Source organism: Lates calcarifer, linkage group LG17 (assembly GCF_001640805.2).
Source record: "Lates calcarifer isolate ASB-BC8 linkage group LG17, TLL_Latcal_v3, whole genome shotgun sequence".
Taxonomy (NCBI): domain Eukaryota; kingdom Metazoa; phylum Chordata; class Actinopteri; family Centropomidae; genus Lates; species Lates calcarifer.
This window is the reverse complement of record NC_066849.1, coordinates 13,274,901-13,295,551: the sequence shown is the minus strand read 5'-3', so window position 1 is coordinate 13,295,551 and position 20,651 is coordinate 13,274,901. Positions and strand designations below refer to the sequence as shown.

At 41.1% G+C, this 20,651-nt stretch overlaps 2 protein-coding genes across 5 annotated transcripts in view; one reads left to right on the top strand and one right to left on the bottom strand.

Annotated features, from left to right (window-relative positions):
• Positions 1-1,467: 1,467 nt before the first annotated feature.
• Positions 1,468-12,891, top strand: ncln (nicalin). Of its 4 annotated transcripts, none has more exons than XM_018673289.2 (15): positions 1,468-1,767; positions 2,526-2,716; positions 3,465-3,609; positions 3,781-3,875; positions 5,567-5,647; positions 5,782-5,885; positions 6,481-6,569; positions 7,019-7,158; positions 7,582-7,760; positions 8,333-8,420; positions 8,520-8,558; positions 9,464-9,624; positions 9,768-9,821; positions 10,095-10,173; positions 10,651-12,891. In XM_018673289.2, the coding sequence occupies exons 1-15, from the start codon at positions 1,593-1,595 to the stop codon at positions 10,711-10,713; spliced, it is 1,683 nt and encodes a 560-aa protein (XP_018528805.1). In that variant the 5' UTR covers positions 1,468-1,592; the 3' UTR covers positions 10,714-12,891. The 4 variants fall into 4 exon arrangements, with proteins under 4 accessions (XP_018528805.1, XP_018528803.1, XP_018528804.1 ...); XM_018673287.2 differs by having other exon boundaries at positions 7,582-7,808; XM_018673288.2 differs by having other exon boundaries at positions 1,469-1,767; positions 9,461-9,624.
• Positions 12,892-20,651, bottom strand: part of cers1 (ceramide synthase 1) — a 28,014-nt gene continuing 20,254 nt past the window's right edge. The window contains exons 3-7 of the mRNA XM_018673290.2: positions 20,209-20,389; positions 19,266-19,427; positions 18,883-19,030; positions 18,584-18,744; positions 12,892-17,012 (exon numbers count right to left, since the gene is read on the bottom strand). Coding sequence (XP_018528806.1) covers positions 16,970-17,012; positions 18,584-18,744; positions 18,883-19,030; positions 19,266-19,427; positions 20,209-20,389 — 695 coding nt within the window. The 3' untranslated portion in view covers positions 12,892-16,969. The remainder of the gene's footprint in view (positions 17,013-18,583; positions 18,745-18,882; positions 19,031-19,265; positions 19,428-20,208; positions 20,390-20,651) is intronic.

The window sequence follows — 20,651 nt, the reverse complement described above, 5'->3', positions numbered from 1 at the left end:
CTCTTGCTTGAGATTGATATTGGTTGCTGCCAAAATAAATTAAGAACATAAAATGTATTTTGTATCCCACTTTGGCTGTAATGTAATTGAGACTGGAGAACTGGATTTAACCTCTATATGCTCATGGTTATAACTAACACTGGGGACTTGGGGGTCATGATGTGCTTGTTTTTGGGAGGAATGTGAGAGTTTTAACAAGCTGTTAACATGTGTAACTTACAGCTCTCATGGAAATCAGGTGTGGAAATAATCCTCCAGTGTAATGATTGGCTTCATTTTACATTTTTTATTAACTTTAAGATTTTAATGTCAGATCCTGTGGTGGACAAACAGAAGGACACACAACTAGGGCTGCCAATTATTTTTATTTTGAATTCATTTGGCAGGTTTTTTTTTTTTTTTTTGATTGATTTATCTTAAGTGCGAAAAATGTCAGGAAACTTTTCCCACAGCCTAATGTGACCTCTTTATATGTCTTGTTTTGACTGACACTCCAAAACCCAAATATATTCACTTTACTGTCACATATGATGAAGAAAGGTATCAAATCCTGTAACGTAGGGAACAGGGACCAGCAAACACTAGGTATTTCTTCTTTTCTATCTATCTATCTATCTATCTATCTATCTATGTAAAACATATGTGACTGATACAATAAGAAATTACATTGAATAATACACCCTGCCATCAATGTTATTTCAAGGGCTCTGTTTGATTCGTGTTTTTTATCCTCTCACTTTTTGCATTTATAGAAAGAAAAAAAAAAAGAAGACGTATCTGGAAAAGATCAAACAGCCAAATGAAACCCCACTGGTTAGTCATGACTGTAACCTAACCAGACAGAAAGCTGCATGCAGACCTCAAGACCACAGTATTACTAAATTCCTGGTTATGCCCCTGTATGTGCTTTATCTGAGTACTTTTGCAGGTGAAATAGATACTGAAATTATCTGATGCAATTAACTTAACATGAGCAGAATTACAATGACATTTTTAACCAAAGTCTGAACCTTTCATTATAATTCAGCCCAAATGAACTGAATCCAAACCAGTCAAGTCAAGTAGTACTTTAATTTGGCATCATGATTAGAGAACTTAAAATTGTTTTTTTTTTGTTGTGTTGTGTGTGTGTGTGTGTGTATTTATCCATACTTTCTTTGTTATTATTATTATTAGTAGTAGTGGTAGTGGTAGTAGTATATGATCACTCTGGCTTTATTTTTTCAGGTGTGGTGTGCAGCGCCATCTAATGACATTAATTAATACATGTCCCTCCACTTATAGCTGTCCTACAAGATCCCTGAAGGACCGTTGACTCAACTTGGAAATAATTTATTATCAGACCAGTATTGTCATTAAACACGTAGTCTTAAATACACGTTGAAATGTACCGGTGTATCTTAAAAAACTAGCAATAGTGTTGAATTTGTTGCTGTCCCAGTCCGGTGTAAGAGGTGGTCCAGTTATCTGCCTGATCAGAATCAGCTCCGGTCGGTTAGCTGAACTCGGTCTCCGGCTGTCAGTTTCTCAGAGCGGTGACAGCTAGAAAATATTTTTTCATCTCGGGCTGTGCCTTGAATACAATCGCCAAAATGTTCGAGGAGGCCAGTGAAGTGTTTGACAACATGTTTAAATCCTCGTTTCCCCTGACGTTCATCGTGTTTATCCCCGCGGTGCTGATCCTGGTGTCACCGCTCCCGGCCGAGGCGGCACATGAGTTCACGGTGTACCGCATGCAGCAGTACGACCTGCAGGGACAGCCTTACGGTGAGTCGGCTGTTTCTCCAGTCTTATCACCGGGGGGTAAAATGTGAGCGTTACTGCAGTGACCTGGCCGGTGACCAGGCCGGTCTCCAGCAGCTGACTCAAGCTAACCTCGCTGAAGTAACGTTTGAAATGACAGCAGGCAGCGCGGCTACAGCTAACTAGCCGCTAATGTAGCTTAGCATCAACGACTAAAATCAGGATCATTACTCCTTAAAATCAAGGGAGTGTTCAATGCTTAAGTGTCTGTCCCCCTGACAACCTGTGACTTTAAGTATTGGCTCATCATTATCTTAACAACGCTGAACAATCTTAGCTTTCACAGGACAGGGACAAAATGTAGGCTAGCAAATGTGTTCACTTCTCTTCCTCTTAGTTTTTGACTCTGAAGAAAGGATTTGATATGTGATCTGATTTTATTTGGTAATATAAATACTGCGAAGACTCAGCTTTCTATCTATGAAGCACAGTGAGGACATCATAATCCTCCCTCCTCTGTCCACACAGTGTGACAGTTGTTGTTTTTTTTTTTTCTCATTTTGTCCAGTGTTTTAGATGAAAATGAATGAAGGCTACCAAACCCCACAAATATATCACCAGTCCCAAGCCTTCTCTTATAATCTTTAACAAGCAAGTCCGGTGTGATTCAGTTTATTTTGATATTTCTCACTGGATCCTGTTGCCATAAAGAGTAGTAATCCATATGTAGTAATCCATATGTGTCCATATGTATTGACGATCAGTATATGTGGTATCCTCAGGTACCAGAAATGCCATCTTGAACACCGAGGCCCGTACTGTGGAGGCAGAGGTACTAAGTCGTCGCTGTGTCATCATGCGGCTGGCAGACTTCTCCTACGATAAATACCAGAAAGCCCTGCGCCAGTCAGCGGGAGCCGTGGTCATCACCCTGCCCAAGAACATGTCTGCTATGCCCCAAGACATAGTACAGGTACTGAACACACACACACACACACACATTATTGGCACTATCAGGATGTATTTTTCTGTGTTTGAGTGAAACACATTGGTGTCGCAATGGAAAAATTTGCTGTGAGACTTAACTATTAATAATAATACTAGCTTGGTATTGAGAGCTATCAGTGGCACGTGAATAACTAAAAGGAAAACTGTAAAACACTGGTTGTGATGCAGCAGTTAAGTGGACGTTTATGTGTTTCAGCCTTTATGCACGCCAGCCACAAATCTGCCTTGGGTTAATTTGTTTGGGTTAAGTGTCTTGTTTACGGGCACAGTGATTAAAGTTGAAGGGGTGTTACAGCGTCATCTCTCTCATCTCCACGTTTTAAGCTTTTCCAAGCTCACTGTGACTCTGAAACGAAGAGGAAGGAGTTCAAAGAGAGAATTGTGACGGAGCCCCCAATTTGTGGTGTGCAGTGTCGTCCTAACCCTTGACAGAGATTTAGTTCTTTCTCAGTGAAACATACAGCACAAGTTGTGACTAATTAGACTTCCCACTACATGAGTGGGATCATTAATACCTCTGTAAAGCAGCAGCAGCAGCAGCAGCAGGCATTTGATGAGTTACTCATTTGGTTGCATAACCTAAAAGCACGCTTGGTACATTTCACATTCCACTCTAAACGTGAGCAGGCAGTACTCAGCTCCAATTTTAATCCATCAGCCTCTCCCTCTCGCTGTTGTTAAACATGATGTTCCTCTCTGTTCGTCCCACGTAGCAGTTCATGGAGCTGGAGCCGGAGATGTTGGCCACTGAGACCATCGTCCCTGTGTACTTTGCCATGGAGGATGATGAGCTGCTGTCCATCTACACCCAAACCCTGACCTCCTCCTCCTCGCAGGGCTCCTTATCGGCAGCTGAAGGTAGAGACTCATTCCCTCCACTCTGCTCCTGCTGGTGTGACCTGTTTGTCTGCATTGTGCACACAAAACCAGCTGTAACACACTGAGGATCAAAAAGATTGATTGAGAAAAGTTCAAGTCAACATTTAAGATGAAGGATGAATGTCATTTTTCCCTTTGTGTTTTCTGTAGTGTTGCTGCACACGGCCACAGCCAACGGCTTCCAGATGGTCACCAGTGGAGCTCAGAGCAAAGCCATCAGTGACTGGGCCATCACTAGTTTAGAGGTGAGAGAGTATTCATACATTCATTTTTTATTTTATGGATCTGTATCCTTAGTTTTTTTTTCCCCTTCAGGAACCATGTCAAAATGAAAAAAAGTAGTTTATGCAAACAGTTTTCTCTACAAATAAGTACCTTCAGCAGCACCAGGCAGAGTGCTGCAGTACCATGTTACTGTAAGGCAGAGCAGTGGCCTGGTAGTTTGGCCTGTTCACTCTAAACAAGAAGGTCTTCGATTTAAACCTCTGTCTCGCTCTGTTCTGTGTGAATGTTTGTTGGCGTAGTTTTCCTCTGGGTGCTAGATCCAGTTTCCTCCCACAGTCAGCAGACTCACGTAAACAAATAAACAAGCGGCCTTGAATGAGACTATGTATCATGATGCAAAACAGTACACTTTGTCCTCAGTTTGGTTTCTTTTCAAAACAAAAACAGGTTTTTAGTAGGTTATATTAGTAAATCTGTGTGGATGGTGTTTGCTCTAAGACACTGATGAAAATGTATCAGCACTACATGCGAGTCACAGGGCTAAGCATCTGATTTCTGAAGAAAAATAAATAACCAATGGCCTTTGAAAAATCCCAGAAGGTTACTGCTGTTGTAGTAAGTAAGTAAAGTTTATTTGTATAGCACTTTTTGAGACAGAGCTGTCACAAAGTGCTTTACAGTAGGAACATTTAAAACTGTTCTGACGGTATTTCCTTAATCCTCAACAGCACATTTCTCAAGTTAGATGTTTTAGAGACGGGTTAAAACTCAAGTAAAGCATTTAAGCACAAACTGTTGCCGGCTCTCTACTAATAATAATGTTAATTGGTAATTGGACCTTTTTGGCTTACTAATAAATTACATTTTGGGTCGGCTTTGCTTAAGAAAATGCTTTCACATATTAGCCATGTCTCCAAGTATCCACCTGTGAGGTGGAGGGAGTGTGGGTGTCCTCTGGTTCCCGTAGCTGTAACAGTCGATCGATTGTGTTAAAGGGCTAAGGCAGTGCTGTTTGTGCTGCCTGCTACAGTATCTTAGTGTGTGTGTTGTGTATACGTGGGTGGGCTTAAATCCCTGAACAAAAACTATTGTGTAGACTGAGAGCCTGGAGGTTTGAAGTCCTGGATGGATTTGATCAGAAGGGTTCACCACTACAGTTTTACAGACACCACTGATCATTATTTGGTTCTCTTTATTCTTTTTTTTTTTAAATTTAATTATTTTAATGCAGCACCCTTTCACCCTGAACAAGTTGATTATTCAGCTCAATGTGAGACCATGTGAATATCATTCTTCACCTGTTTTCACTCCGACTTAACGAGAATCAGTCGTTTTAGGATTTCAATGTCAATATTCATTGTTTTACTGCTGTTTAAATCCAACAGCAGACAAGTGGCAGTTCAAGACTTTCTAATCTGAGCTTTGTGTTAAAACCAGAAGGAAAAAGTGGTTTAGTCACACTGCGGGGAGGGGTACAGTGGCGGCGGCAGTGGCGGCTGAGGTTTTTCTCAGAGGTCTGTGGTCAGGAGGTCAACTGTGACTGTAACCCACTTCAGCTCTGCACAGTCAATGCTGCCGGGACAGTTCAGTACACACACTGGCGTTGATTTAGCTGAAACAAAAGCTGCAGATTCTCTGTTTGTGCTCTGTTTTTATTTCTGCCCAGTCTTATGTCTCTGTTGTTGTTGTTGTTGTTGTTGTTATTTACCAGGGTCGTCTGGCTGGAGTCGGAGGAGAGGACCTGCCCACTATTGTCGTGGTGGCTCACTATGACTCCTTTGGTGTTGCTCCAGTGAGTTCACCGCCTCTTTTTTCCTCACAAATCATCTCTTACACCTTAAAAAAATCAAGGTGACATTAGCACAGCTGTCAGTAAAAAAAAGAGAGCAGGCCAGAAAAGTAATCTGACTCTGTGTGTGTGTCCAGTGGTTGTCGTATGGAGCTGACTCAAACGGCAGCGGAGTGTCCATGTTACTAGAGCTGGCCCGTCTCTTCTCGAAACTCTACACCTACAAGAGGACACACGCAGGGTGAGTAATGACACCTACACTCACATTCAGATTGTTATTGTGTCTCATGAACCTCAGAAACCAGTTTTTAAAACACACTGTCCTTTTTATTTTACACATTCATGTTAACTCAGTGAAGCTTGGTGCAGCACACTCACTGTATGCATTGTATATATGATGAACCAGTAGAAGTGCTATTGATTGCTGACCCCAGCAGTTCATCTTAATACAAGTCTGTTATGTTTATCACGTCTGTTATCGTTAGTGTCCTGCTCTGAATGCTTTCTGAGAAATGTATTGAACATTATCTGTGCATTCTGCTGGCCATAAGACTCACACTGAGCGCGGTCAGTAACGAGGTCCAGGCTCAGCCTTATGTCTAAATGTACTTAACAGTGGCTGAGTGGGAGGAATCACTGGAAGCGGTTACTAAGAGAGTAATGGACTTTACTGTAACTGAACTGCATAAAACAAAGTTGTAAGATTCAAGTCAGCACTTTTCGCTTGACATGTCATGTTTATTGTTTATTACACACACTGATGATTTCTAAGTACAACTCTGGTCCCTGTGTATGTTTATCCTACCATCACACATCGTCTTCAATCGTGTTTACAGGTACAACCTGCTGTTCTTTGTCTCTGGTGGAGGAAAGTTTAACTACCAGGGCACCAAACGTTGGCTGGAGGAGAATCTGGACCACACTGGTACCGTTCAGTACTCACACACACACACACACACACAGCTCACGGCTATTCTGAAAAAATACTTGAAGTCTGAATTAAGACAGTTATTTGCATTCAGTACCTTTTTAAATGCAAAATAAAACACAATTCAAGACCAACTTACCAAACCAGTCTCAAAAGGTACAAAATAAATTAATATAAAATCTAGCTGTCAACCAAAACTAGAATTTAGACCAAACAGTTTGAAGGCTTTTTGTTAAAGCAGAACAGAACAAAATGACACTATGACTCTAATGTATTGTACTGTATGTGCTAGTTTGATAGAACCACTCCTAGTTCTTCTCTATATATAGTATTTGATTATGCTAAAACATGTCATGTGCCCTTTCTTTCCACATTTTTCTCCCCATCTATCTTTCCATAATTGTCCACTTATTTATTAACTTTCTCTTCTCTTTCTCTCCCATTAGACTCCAGTCTGCTGCAGGACAACGTAGCCTTCGTGTTGTGTCTGGACACTCTGGGGAACGGAGACTCTCTGCACCTCCATGTGTCCAAACCTCCTAAAGAGGGAACTCCTCAGTATTCTCTGCTCAAGGAGCTGGAGATGGTAAGTACACCGAGGCTCGATACACCCCAGTCTGATTTCCCATTTCCCTGTCATTGAGTCACTTGGATAGCTAGACTTTGATCTGTCACTAGAACCTAAAACAGATCACAATACACTCTTATTTAGTGGCGTATAAGAAAATGGCCTGTGCAAACTCGGCACATCCCCATTTTAAGTTGTAGATATTTCTGTAACACAACAGCAGTTTTACTTTAAGTCGCATCATGTGAGTTGTGAAGCAGAACTCATGTGCAGCTCAGCTTTTGCCTGATACAAGCTGCTTGAATCAGCGTCACTGCATCTTAATTTTTTAAACCTGTAGCGAAGTTTCAGACCGACAGATCATCACAGATCTACCAGGATAATCCGAGCGGATAATTTTTAACACCTGTCATGTTTTGTCCGTCCCTCCTTCTCTCCCAGGTGGTGAGTAGTCAGTACCCGGAGGTCAAGTTCTCCATGGTCCACAAGAAAATCAACCTGGCCGACGACATGCTGGCCTGGGAGCACGAGCGCTTCGGGATCCGTCGGCTGCCGGCCTTCACTTTGTCCCATCTGCCGTCGCACCGCCTGGCTCAGCGCTCCAGCATCATGGACGTGCGGTCAGTGTCCCCCTCCTCTCGCCACGGAGCGGGAGAGCCCCCTGCTGGGTGGGTTCATTACTGCAAGTCTCTGAATCACCAAAAGAAAAGAGTTTCCATTCCAGCTGCTTTCATTCATGTCTTAAGTGTTGTAGACCTGTTTGTACCTCTTCTGTGACAAAACTGAAGTGTTACAGGGCCCTGACCAGTGAATAATTTCCATCATCCATAACCATTGTCATCAGTTGTCAGCTCTGCAATGGTGGAGGTTTTGTTGGCATCTGAAGTTTACTCTCAGTGCGTCTCCAGTGTGGTAGTAAAATCTTTCTCTTTTCTACTCTCCAGTCTTAAATCCTCCTCTGCTCCTGTTGCCATCCATCTCCCCGTCTCTCTGTCTGTTAGTGAACCATTTATCTGTTTGAGTATTCTGCACTTCTGATCTGTTCTTTTCCCAGACTTTCTGTATTTCAGCCTGAGTGTGTGGCTCTGGATTCTCTGTAATCCCGTCACTCGGGGTTTGTGATTCCTCCTCTGATGCTTTGGGATTGCTCCCTTTCTCTAACTGTCTGCAAACTTGTGTTTGTGTCTTACAGGCCTCACGTCGATGTAAAGAGACTCAGCAGGAACACCAAGGTGGTAGCGGAGGCGCTGGCCAGGGTCATCTACAACCTCACAGAGAAGGTATGAAAACAGATGGAGAGAATTTATTGAAACGCTTCATGCTTCTGTCTGTTTCCTGCCTTTGATGTGATATTTTTGCTCTTATGCTTCGCTGCACAGGGGGCCCCTGGAGACCTGCAGATCTTCACTGAACAAATGGTAATTCGCTAAACTCACATCACTCAGTCACTAGGCCGGTGTCATATGTATGTCTCTTATATATCAACAGAAAAAGAAGGTGGAGTATCACACTCTTTACCTCTCAATAGATCCCCAAGGTTTGCTGCCAACAGTTAACACTTTCTTGGCACGGAATATTCTGTGCCAAGGTTTTGTGTCTTTCATCATCATGCATCCGATCAATATATCAACATCACTCTGAAAACAGTTTGTTTGTTTCAGTGATGCACAAGCAATAGTCTCAGGTTTAGCTACATTTAATTGAAACTGACGCTGCTCCTCTGCGACGTGCGCATGAACAGCTGCAGACACCACGGACATACAGTTGTTGTTGTGATATTACTTTCTGTTCCACGCCTAGTCCGCTTGGAGGAGTACACACATAGGTAATGCCCTCGTAGGGTAGCGTCAGGTATGTGGACGTCCACACACAGTCCCTTGCACACCCTGTGATAACAAGATTTATGTCACTCTGACCCTAGTGAACCCTTGAGTACTTGTGGATGCGGCACTAGCACGCTACTTAACTAAAATGGTGCAATAGACAAGTAAATGCCAAGAGTGGAAACAAGTCAACCCTAATGAAGTTCTTATGAGGGCACAGTGTTAACAGATCTCTGAGAGAGAAACCATCGGCAGTAATAGTTTTTTTTTTTTTTTTTTTTTTCTTTTTTTGTTTTAGGACATAATTTTTTAGAATTTAATATTGTAAAATTGACTGGTTGTGAAATCTGAAGGCAAAGGGGCCTGGTTACTCCAAAACATATCGGTATTGCTCAGCGTAATCAATGTTTATTTTACTATTGACTCCAGTGCTCTCAATCACAGACTGGTGGTGAATCTCTGCGGCTGTCATTATAATACAGTTTGCGTCACGTCAGCAGGTGCAGGAGGAGCAGTTATCGGCCGTAGTGGACTGGCTCACAGCGCAGCCGCGAGCCGCCCAGCTGGTGGACAAAGACAGCAGCGTGGTGTCCACTCTGGAGTATCACCTCGGACGGTACCTCAAGGACGTCAAGAGACACTACGTCAAAGCTGACAAAAGGTAAACACGAGGACAGCACTGTATTAAACTTAAATGTGTTACGTTACATTAGTTTTAAATTTGACTGTAACACATAGATGCTTAAGATAAATTTCAACCTCCATGATGTTAAAGTGACAGCATTTTAACTTTCTCCTCCTCAGGGATCCAGAGTTTGTATTCTACGACCAGCTCAAGCAAACTATGAATGCTTACAGGTACGCTTTAATGAGCTCCTCTTCCTCCTTCGAGATGCTTTAGTGCTGCTCGTACTGATTTACTGTCGCTTTGTAAAAGCTCCAGTAGCTCGCAGCTGTCTGTAAAGTCGTGAGGCTGTCTCGTCTGGTTTCAGTTAATCCTCAGTTAACCACATTTCAGAGGTTGGTGCATACTAGGAAAAGATAAAACCCAAACCTTAAGAACCGCTATCACATGATGAGATAATAATAATCACTCCTCTGTATCTCACTCCTCTGGTTTCTCTCCCTCAGAGTGAAGCCTGCTATTTTCGACCTGCTGCTGGCTGTCTGCATCGCAGCCTACTTAGGCATGATGTATCTGGCTATTCAGGTAAGTCACTGTATTCGTGCAGTAGTTTGTAGCTCCTTTCACCAAGTCTCTTTTTTTGTGTAAGAGTCATGATGGAGGTTTCACTTGGTCAAATCTGGAGTCTGAGTTTACCGGATGCTGTCAGGTTAATGTAACAGCTGCAGTACAAGCTGAGACACAGACACAGAGGATAAACACACGTCCTGTTCCATCACTGAAATAAATGTATCCTTTAAAAAACACGATGTACTGTCAGTGAGCTGATTTGAAGTTGCAGTGGGGATTCTTCTCTTGGTCAGATTAGTTTGTAAAAGTGGGTAAAAAATAAATAAAACTTGTATAACCACAACAACCAGAGATCTACCTCCCACACTAGCTTGGCTAACACCTGACGCTGAGCCGATGTTGGAGAAGAGCTTGTAAATGTGCAGACATTTTGTGGGTGTGTCCGAGAATATGAAGTGAACACAGTCTCTGGTCTTGTCGTCTCCTTTACAGAACTTCGGAGTCCTCTACAGCGTTGTCCGTAGAATCACCCAACCCAAGGCGAAGGCCCACTGAGTCAACGCGGCACCTTTTTCTTGTTTTTCTGGACCCCTCCCCCTCTCCCTTTCCCTCTAATCAAGAAACTCTAGCCAGTAGAAGGCAGGAGCTGGGCCAAGCTGCTGTTCTCGAGACGGTTTTCAAACCAGCAGAATCACTTCCTCTTCATCCTGACCCACAAACTATGATGTCAGATCCTGTCCTGCTGCCAACTTAATCCATTTGGTCTCACGGACCAGAATAATCAGGAATCATTCTTCTCTCCACAGATGTCTTTCATTTCTGATTTTTTCCCCTTGCATTGGAAAATATTTCATTATTTTGATTGATTATTTGATTTTTTTTTTTTTTTTTTTTTTAAACCATTTGTCCGAAACCTCAGAGGGTCCAGATGAGATTAAGTGAGAGTTTGTGATGCAACCACTGATTGCTCTTCATTTCTCTCCTCAGTAAACTGCATGCGAGCGATCGTTCAGCCAAACTGACATCACGTTTTCTCGGGCAGCTACAGGGAGAAATTTACCACGCAGAATTTAGCCCAGAATTAATTTTGTTGAAACATATGTTCGCCAACCTTCTTGTTGAAGGACAGGTTCGCATTTTATCAAGTCTGTCTTAATACAATACTCACAAAGAACTGAGGCCTCATTAGCTTCAGAGAGGACTGTGGTGTTTGTCTTTTGTATCTTTATGACCATAACTAACTATTATTTTCATTGGATTAGGTTTTTAACTAAAAGATGTAAAAAAAAAAAAAAGGAACATAAATGCCAATTGCAGGTTGTCAGAGCCCAAAATGGCGCCTTCAAATAACACTTTCTATCAGGCAAAGATTTCCAGTTTACAACAGTATAATTATAGAAAAGCAACAAATCTTTGCATTAAAACAGCTGGAACCAGCAAATGTTTGTGCTTTATAAATGACTTAAACGAATTTTCAGTCAAGCTATTAATTATTACAGTATAGACATAAATAGAAGGGAGTACTTCACAGCCAGTATGGACATGAGATATGATCACAGCGACCAGTAACTCTACAGATAATGGGTGTTTGAGTTGAGGCAGACTTGAAAAATCCTGAACTCCTCCTTTAAACACTCAGAGAAAATGACACCTCAAACACAAAAACTGTTTACGGAGACAAGTTGTCTAAAGGAAAATGTGAAGTCGTGAATTTATTAAAAGAAACATTAAACTGAATGGAAAGCAATCCTTGCCAAATAATTATTATGTGTCTGAAACTTCCCTTCTCTCTCCATTTAATACACATAGTTATAGAAATGTAAAGCTGATTCCTCCTTGAAATTTTCCCTCTTGATTTGTGCGTCACCTTTTTTTTTTCAGGTTTGTTTCTCTGTTGCTGTGTGACTTGATGTGTCTTATTTTCACTGCGAAAGTCTTGTTTTTAAATCCTGATTTAATTTAAAAAAGGATTTTTAAAAAGTCTTTGATCTCTAATCTGAAACACCATGTTACAAAAGGTCACATAAAACAAACATGTTTTCTTGTCTAATCAGAGCACGTGTGAGTTCAGTACAACGCCGACACATTCATGACAAGATAACTATCCCCTCTTTACTCCTTTTTATCAGTGAGAAAACATGTTGTTGTGCAGTGTGGACTTTTGCTGACTGTGGCAAAAATGTGACTTAATCAGAAATTTTTAAAGGCATGTTAGAGTTTGGTCAAGACAGCACTGCAGTATTGATACACTGGATGGTTTAAAATGGGCAGTAACACAAAGAGTGTTGGATTAAATGGGAGAAATATCTTTACACATCCAGAATATTAGTATAGTGAGAGGTTGGTGTTTAAATTCAACAATACCGTAGTGTTTCCTCGACCTTCTTCCTGCCCTGGTCTTGCCTTGTTGTGGGTGAATGGTGTGTTGTTTGTTTTTTTTCCACTGTTTTGTATTTTCCGATGTGTTACTGCATGACCTGTAACCCCCACACCTGTCACCATGGTAATAGCGACAGACAGGACTTTTTATTTACCAACATGAGGGAAATACTGTGTGGTACATACGAGTTTTTAATTTATTGAAGCCGTTTTCATTTGTGCACTGAAATGAACTCTCCTCTTGTCTGAACTCTTTTTCACCTCATCCACAACACTTGATCTTTGCAATGAAAATGATATGTATGGTGATTAAAGACAAATGATGAAAAAAAATAAATCACAAAGGAACACGTATCTGTGTTTACTGACATGTTTTATTTTATGGGAAAAAAATGAAACAATAACATTGGCTGAATGGTATTAAAATCGTATTACAAAAGAGCAAGTCTTTATCAAGTGGTCAGATTTTAGAAAGTGATCAAATCTTAAAACGGTTCAGAAAAAAAGGGGGCAATTTGTACAGCTTACAGTTTGTATCAATGGTCCAAAAAATATGTATCATTAAAATACACTTTTAATTAAGAGATGTGGTTAATGATTTTTCCCAGAAAGTCATAAAAATTCCCGAATTCTCCCTTCCCTTTTCTAATTTTGATCTACTAATGAACAATAAAAATAATACTAATAAATTACAGTGCAATTTATAAGAAATACCTGCAGGGCTTTTCTGCCCATCGGTCTCTACTAGCTCTCCTCTTTACTCATCACCAGCTCCCACAAACACTAGCCACATAATTTGGGGGGGGTCAGGGGGACATTTTGGCACAGTCAACGCATTCATGGAGATACTTTCAGTCATAATGCCGTGAAGCCTGTGAGCCAGTTCAGGCGGACAACTCCTGTTATATTTCCAAAACATCTTAGTGTATGCAAATGGGGAGGGATGAGGTCAGAGTCTACACACCAACTACATCACACTCTACTCACTGCAACACAAAACCACTGCAGCCTTTGCAATATGTTGGGTTGGTCAATTATGTTAATTAATTGCTAACTTTACAAAAAAAAAAAAAAAAAAAACTTTTTAACCATCACTCCCTAATCATTTCTGTTCTGAGCTTAGTGTATGCTAATAGAGAGTGACAAGGCCTGGATACCAAATACATTGTACTCACTGCGGCACAAATCTACTGTAGACTTTACAATAAGGTGGTCCTGTCATTGTTGGTGTTAAACAACTGTTTGCAAACACAACTTCTTTTACTGTCACTCCCCAGTTTTCTCTGTGCTGAGCTTAGTGTTGGCAAACAGGGAGTGACGGGGTCAGAGCATAAACATCAAATATTAACTCTGAACTTAACGTGACCAGAATAAATCTGCCCCAGATGAGTTGTCCGACTGAAACCGAGCCCCACAGGCAACATGTTTCCAACAACTTACACCAAATGATGATCTGAACTGTAAGCCAATGTTAAATCAAACATTTAAATGTGAATTAGCCAAATCCATTCAGAAAGAAAACTAACTGACAATCTCTAAATCTCCTTCCTTTTCGGATAGTTTCGTCAGTTCTGGGTAATAATTAGGGGTGGGCAATATGGATAAAATCCTCTTGTGTGTATGAAATGTCATGTCATGATATTTATATACATGGTAATATAACAAATTCAAATCAAATCACCTGGTGAAAATAATTTAATGTGAAAGTAACTGTTGAATTCATACACATCGTCAGCACTAAGATAGATTACCTCAGTGCTGACGATGTGTTTCTTTCACATTTAATTGTTAATGGATAAGAATGAAACAAGAATGTAAATACCAAGTATTCAGATGCTAAAAATCATATTAAAATCTAATTTTGCCAATAAACAGCTCATTGATTTAAAATATTGTTCACAAAAGCTGAACACACTTAAAATATTACAGGTATAGTTAGCGCAATATTAATGACATAGCAAAATCCCCAATTTTTATATCGTCTGACTAGGTATATATTATCATATTGCCCACCCCTAGTAGTAGTTACTCATCCACATGTCACATCACAGCACTGTTCGTAGTATGACACAGTGGGAAAGAGGTGGAGAAACTGAAGGTGCACCATTTGCACACAGTACCATACCAGAGTTGAAGGATGAGTCACACCTAATCCACATCTCTGTGAGGTTACTGCAAACTCACCTATCACCTGTCACCATATAACAAAAAATATCAGCAAACTATGGACAGTCAGGACCTCAGAGGTCACTGAACACCATGCTAGTAAAACCAGTCAGCCACTGGACTCTGATAAATTACACACAGCAACATGTTTGATTAAAAAAAAATATGAATGTGAGCCAGCATTTAGATTAGAAGGAAGAGATCTGAGACTAAATCCAGATGTTTGTAATGTAGGTGAACAGACGACTCTCCCTGGTCCCTGGAAATATCTGATCTGAGTAGACTATCACCGACTCATACGCAGCAGAAAAACAACAACTGGAATACAAACAGTGCTCTCAGAGGAAAAAAAAAACAAAAAACAGCAGCAATTCCAAAACAAATCAACAATTATAACCTGAACTACAGCAATAATAGTTATAACTGAATGTTAAATTAAAAGTTAGTTTCAACCCCCTAAGTAGCTGACGTGTGGGGACTGTGGAAGACAAACAAATAAACTAAAACAGAACGGACGCTTCTCCTACGGACAGACAACATCTGCGGCCTGCTCCAGCAGCACAAGCATGCTGTTCATCGAAACAAGAGCTTGAATTTGATCGAGAAGGTAGGAAGAATAGAAATATCCCTTATTTTCTACGAGAGCAGCAGCTGTTCCCACTAAAACACACACAGAGTGAAGCAGTGGGGTCGTTTCATTTAATGCACTCAAATTACAGATGACATCGAAAATCTTAGCATATGTGGGATTTCTAGGACAATGTAAATGCCACATGATGGTTTCTCACACACTGGTGTGTATGTGTTTCTCTGCCAACATTATGTGTGTTCAGTGGTTCACTGCTGCTTCAAAAATCAGTTTTAGGATGAATTTTCGACGTTTATAAAGATGTTATGGTTACATAGTTAGAGGAGTTTTTTCTTCATTGTTTGTTTTTAAGAGAATTTCATAGCATATTTCCAAAATCATTCCGATGTCATGCATTCCTGAATACCATAGTATGTGCATACATAATGTTTTTTTTTTTTTTTTTTATCATACTGATTTTTATCTTTACATGAGTTCTGGGCTGTTGTTCTGATTTTCTGCGAACCTGTTAGCCGCCACCACCCATGAACTGCTTATAAATATAATTCAAATCCACATTGTTCAAACAAATCAAATCAAATGGATGACATTAAAACCCAGTCAATCAATTCTAGCTATTTGCTGTCATTAAACCAGCAATCAGCTTGTATGCCTTCATGTCAGCGACAGATTCTTTGCAACACACACTGAATAAAGACAAAAAAAAAAGAAGCTTTTTTTCCATACAGGAATGACAAGTGAATATTCCCAATGTCTGTTGATCATCAGTAAAAGAGATAAACTGAGAGGTGAAATGTTGTGAGTTTAAAAGACTCAGCTACATCCATACTCTTCACATCCTGAAACACCTAACACACACACACACACATACGCGCCCACACACATCAATGTGGCTTTTCCATTCAAGCTAATGAACGCAGAGCTGTGCAGTCGCCACCACTGACTTCTGCAATGATATGAAAATCAATACATGTGGTGAAACAGCACCAGACAATGCCAGACGAGCTGTCCGACATCGCTGCAGCCATAAGGACAGTACTCAGAACAAAGTAATGTTTCCCTCTGATTCAATTAAAAAAAAAAAAAAATCTTTTCTCCTCATGTCTTCAGTCAGAGAGGATGGAGGGAGTTTGAAGAGGGGAGAGGAGGAAAGGAGCTGATTATATTTAACTGACTGCAGAGTTCACCCCTACAGCACAGTGTTTGTTTATCAGGTTACTAAAGGTTACTGCAGGTTTAAATGTTTACAGACCCACTACAGACCTAAACCTTTTCCTTGTCTGAGTGCTGCGCAGTTATTGAGGGCGACAGTGATGAATATGACACCCTGTCCTACTGTACGTGACAATCACAGTCCAACTCCCACTCAAACTGGTTTGTTCTACTGAATCTATCAAATGTAAAGTTAGTAACAATAAGACAAAATGTCACCTGAAATAACATTCACAGTGCTCTTATAAAAACAAGACTGAAAACAAAACGACAGTGATGAAATGTTCTAAAACAAATAAAAAGAACAAAAACTCATTGCGCCCTAACTTGGTATTTTCCTTCTTTTTCTTTTTGTGACACTCTTCCCTTCAGAGCCACGTTTTGAGTGTGAGCCATCCCAGGAGGAGCGTCTTGTCTTGCTTGTAACTGTAGCCCAGTGCCAGGTGGTGGCGACAGAGAGCCCCGTTATAGATGCTTCTCTTTGGTGACCCCGTTCTGCACGTGCTTCCTGCAGAGTAAGAGAGAGAGAGAGAGAGACGACAGAGAGTGAAGCGAAGGCCGTGAGGAGGAGAGAATAACCTCGTTCGGGTGAGGTGATCAGCAGATGTGAGGCATTAGCGGGCAGAAGGGGATATCAGCGGTGTTCAAGGCCAGGCAGATAAGGAGCGCCACATAATCACATCTCCATATGGTCTCAGGCTCTTTGATCCTATCTGTCTCTGAGGGCCGCTCGTTACGCAAGCTCAGTGGGAGATCTGCTCTTTCTGTACCTACACCTGCCGTCAGGAGGAGAAGCCATTAGGGAACAACTCTTACTGTGCTTGAGTTACCAAATCTATAGACTGTACCACCACAGGACAGCTTACACTGTCTTTGAGTTTGTTTAGTTTTTTTTCTGTGACTACTCTGAATTAATAGGAGAGACTGGGGGAGGATGAAGTCGTCAGCAATTTCAGGGTCTTTGGAGATGAAGTGGTCAAAGGCTGCTGTGATAATCATCCAAAGGTGATAGGGTTACACACGACACGTCAGATACTGGGGCTTAAGGCAGCTCCACAGATAGAGACAGATGAATCGATAACTTCAGATAAAGGCACAAACAGATATTCCCTGGTTTTAGTCAAGTGGGCATTTTCTTGTTTAAAGCTCACTATTGAAAAGTGCTGAGTACTCATTTATACAATGGAAGAGGCCATTGTATTACACAATAGAGTGGCTTCTTTGATAAGCTTCAAAGAAAAAGGACCAAAAAATTGCAGTGGTCCATAATATTCTACAGCATTTCCTCATATAGAGCAATGATAATTATTTAATAATTGTGAGGATCGGTCAAGAAAGGACTCTGACTTGTTTGTCCACCAGATAAATGACTGGGAGACTCCAATACTGCTAAAATTAAATAATAGGAAATTGTCTGACAGTGGCGGCAAATAAAATCAATACCAGATTTATTCTTGGAGATCGACCCTGAAAAATACGAGAAGAGAAAAATGTATCCTATCCTTGAATGTTCAAATGCAAATAGTAGACTAAAACTACTCTATTAGAAATTATACTACTTAATCTAATATATTACCATCATCATTGTGCTTCTGTGCTGCAGTCATAAAAGATCTACTCTCTGCAGCAAATGTAAGAGCATTTTCAAAAGAAGTTTGAGAATTAGTTTTTATTCTTAAGTTTGTGAGTAAAAGTGAAGGATTTTTATATTTATCTTTCACTGAAGTCCAAAATTTTACTTTCAGCAGATAAATACAGGCCCTGGTCTGCATCTCATAACATTAGTGCTCTGGCAGAACTAAACACTGGTGTGAAAACCTGTCGTACTGCACTAGTCCTACTCTATACACTGGCTTATATCTACATGCATTAAAACTAATCATTTAGTCATGTGGAAATTCTACAAATAGCACCTTAAAATGGGCAGGTTTGGTTTCCTGCCAAACTGTCTGCTACTAAAAACTCACCCACCATTTACAGTGAGGACCTGCCAACAGTTGGCTGGAGGTATTTTTCTACCCTGAGTCTCTGTGTCTCTCTCAGATTAAAGAAATGACAGCAGCTGAAGGTGCTGCTCACCCCTGGGCAGAGTTGTGATGTCCAGCACCATCATCGTTGTTCGCTGCCTGAGGGGCTCTGTGCAGGCCTGCCGCTGCCTTGCTGCCGTCCTCGTCCTCGTACTCCCTGACGTCATTCACCTCCTTCATCTTTAGCACCTTCACCACGAAAATGACGATAAACTGCAGAGGAGAGGAAAATAGGAAATACGAAAGGATCAGATTGTGTGGCAGTTCTCCTTAGAGACAAACAAACACTGGCCTTACGTGCATTTAAGTTTTGGATAAAAACTCTGTGTATCTGTGTGTGTGTGTCCTCACCAGAAACCAGTAGATGTTCATGAGCAGCAGGGCGAGGAGAAGAGCGTTGAAGAAGAAGTAGAAGGGGATGTTGGGCACAGACTGGAGGCTGGACACGCACGTGGCATACAGCACTTTGAGAGGAAACCAATAGAGACGGAACCAGAACCTGACAGAAACACAATGAAGATCAGAAACAGAATTATTATTCATGTCTATCTATCTCCAGTGTGATCATGAGTGAATGAAGAGGCAGACAGAAAAATGATGAAGCTGTCAAGATTACAAAACATTTAGCCGTGACAGAGGATAAATGGGGCAAGAAGAGACAAGGAGATGGAACATTAGTCAGAAACTAAATGGGTGTTTCTGTGTGTGTATGTGTGTGTGTTTTCGAGTCTCACCAAGTGATGCTGAAGCTGACAGAGCCCATGTTGGACAGAATGTCATTGAGCAGGTGATAGCCTCCACCCCTGGACTTCAGGTAGACATTGAGCTTGGTGAACTCCAGCTGGATGTCATTGATGTCGTGGAGGAACAACACTAAGATCCCTACGTTGTGGTATCTGGGGGGCAGGGAAAATACAGTACAGTACAGTGTGTGTATATTTCAGTTCATTTCTAATACAAGTCCTAAAACCTTTATCATAAAACTAATTATAAACAGGATATTGTATAGTCAGTGCAGTCAGCAAAATACAGAAAAGGAAAAAAACAACCCCAGTAGCGGTGCTGTTTATTTCGTGCCCTGTCTCAGTCCTCAAGTACAACAATCAATTTTCTTTCAGTTGCTGTGCATTTTATTTCTATTTAATTACTGGAAATGAACCCACTGGAGCATTTCTGATGTTATAAGTTTACCTGTTCCTGCTGCTTTTGCTGAACTGAGACAACTGTGGCTCTTATCCTCTGTAAGTCACCTTATTCGCCAACAGAAAGCTGAGAGCCTTGTGTGCAACTGTTGTGTATCATACTGGTGTTTTGGTGCCAGTGTTTGGGCGGTGTAACTAAAAAACTTAAAAGCAACCAACCGGATAAGTTTCTGTTCTGCACTTTCTTAGGTGCAGTAATGCATGAAGCAAGATTTATTAATGCTGCCAGGTGCTGAAAGCGTGTTAGTGAACTACAGTGACCAGAGTGTAATTCATCACTGGTATGACTCAGTGCATCAGTGCTCTGTCATGTGGCTGTGTCTGCTCTGTGTCTTGATGTGGTGATGTGACATACACTCTGAAATAAAATCTTGTTTATCAGACAGAACAGCTGCTGAATTACATTTCTTTTGCATTATGGCGAGCAGTTTTATGCTAATCCAAAACCTATAAAAGTCAAAGTATGTATTGATACCTGAAGGCGTAGGAGAAGCTGATGAGTGCCAGTGTGATGATGTGGTGCACCACCATGACAGCAGAGTCCTTCCTCCACGCGTCCATGTAGACTGTAGCATAGATGGAGTGGCCGTAGAAGCTGCCCTGGATCAGGTAGGCTATGGCGATGTCTGTAGGCACTGACATACCGCTCTTCCAGTCTGGAGGAGCAGGGAGGAGAGGAGAGAGGGAGGTTAGAAACTGATATATAACATTAAGGCTCTCAGCTTTCACTTTAAAATCAATTAATGAAGCAGCTTTAGATTCCTGTAATTCCAGCTTCAGTGATTAACTGTCAAATGATGCTTCCTCCACCAATGAGGTAGTTTCTTGCACACTAGTATGTTGCCATTAGTAAGACTCTTTGTTTAGCTCCTGATGTGTAGACAAACTCCATCTAAAACTTGAAGTTTGTAGCTGGTC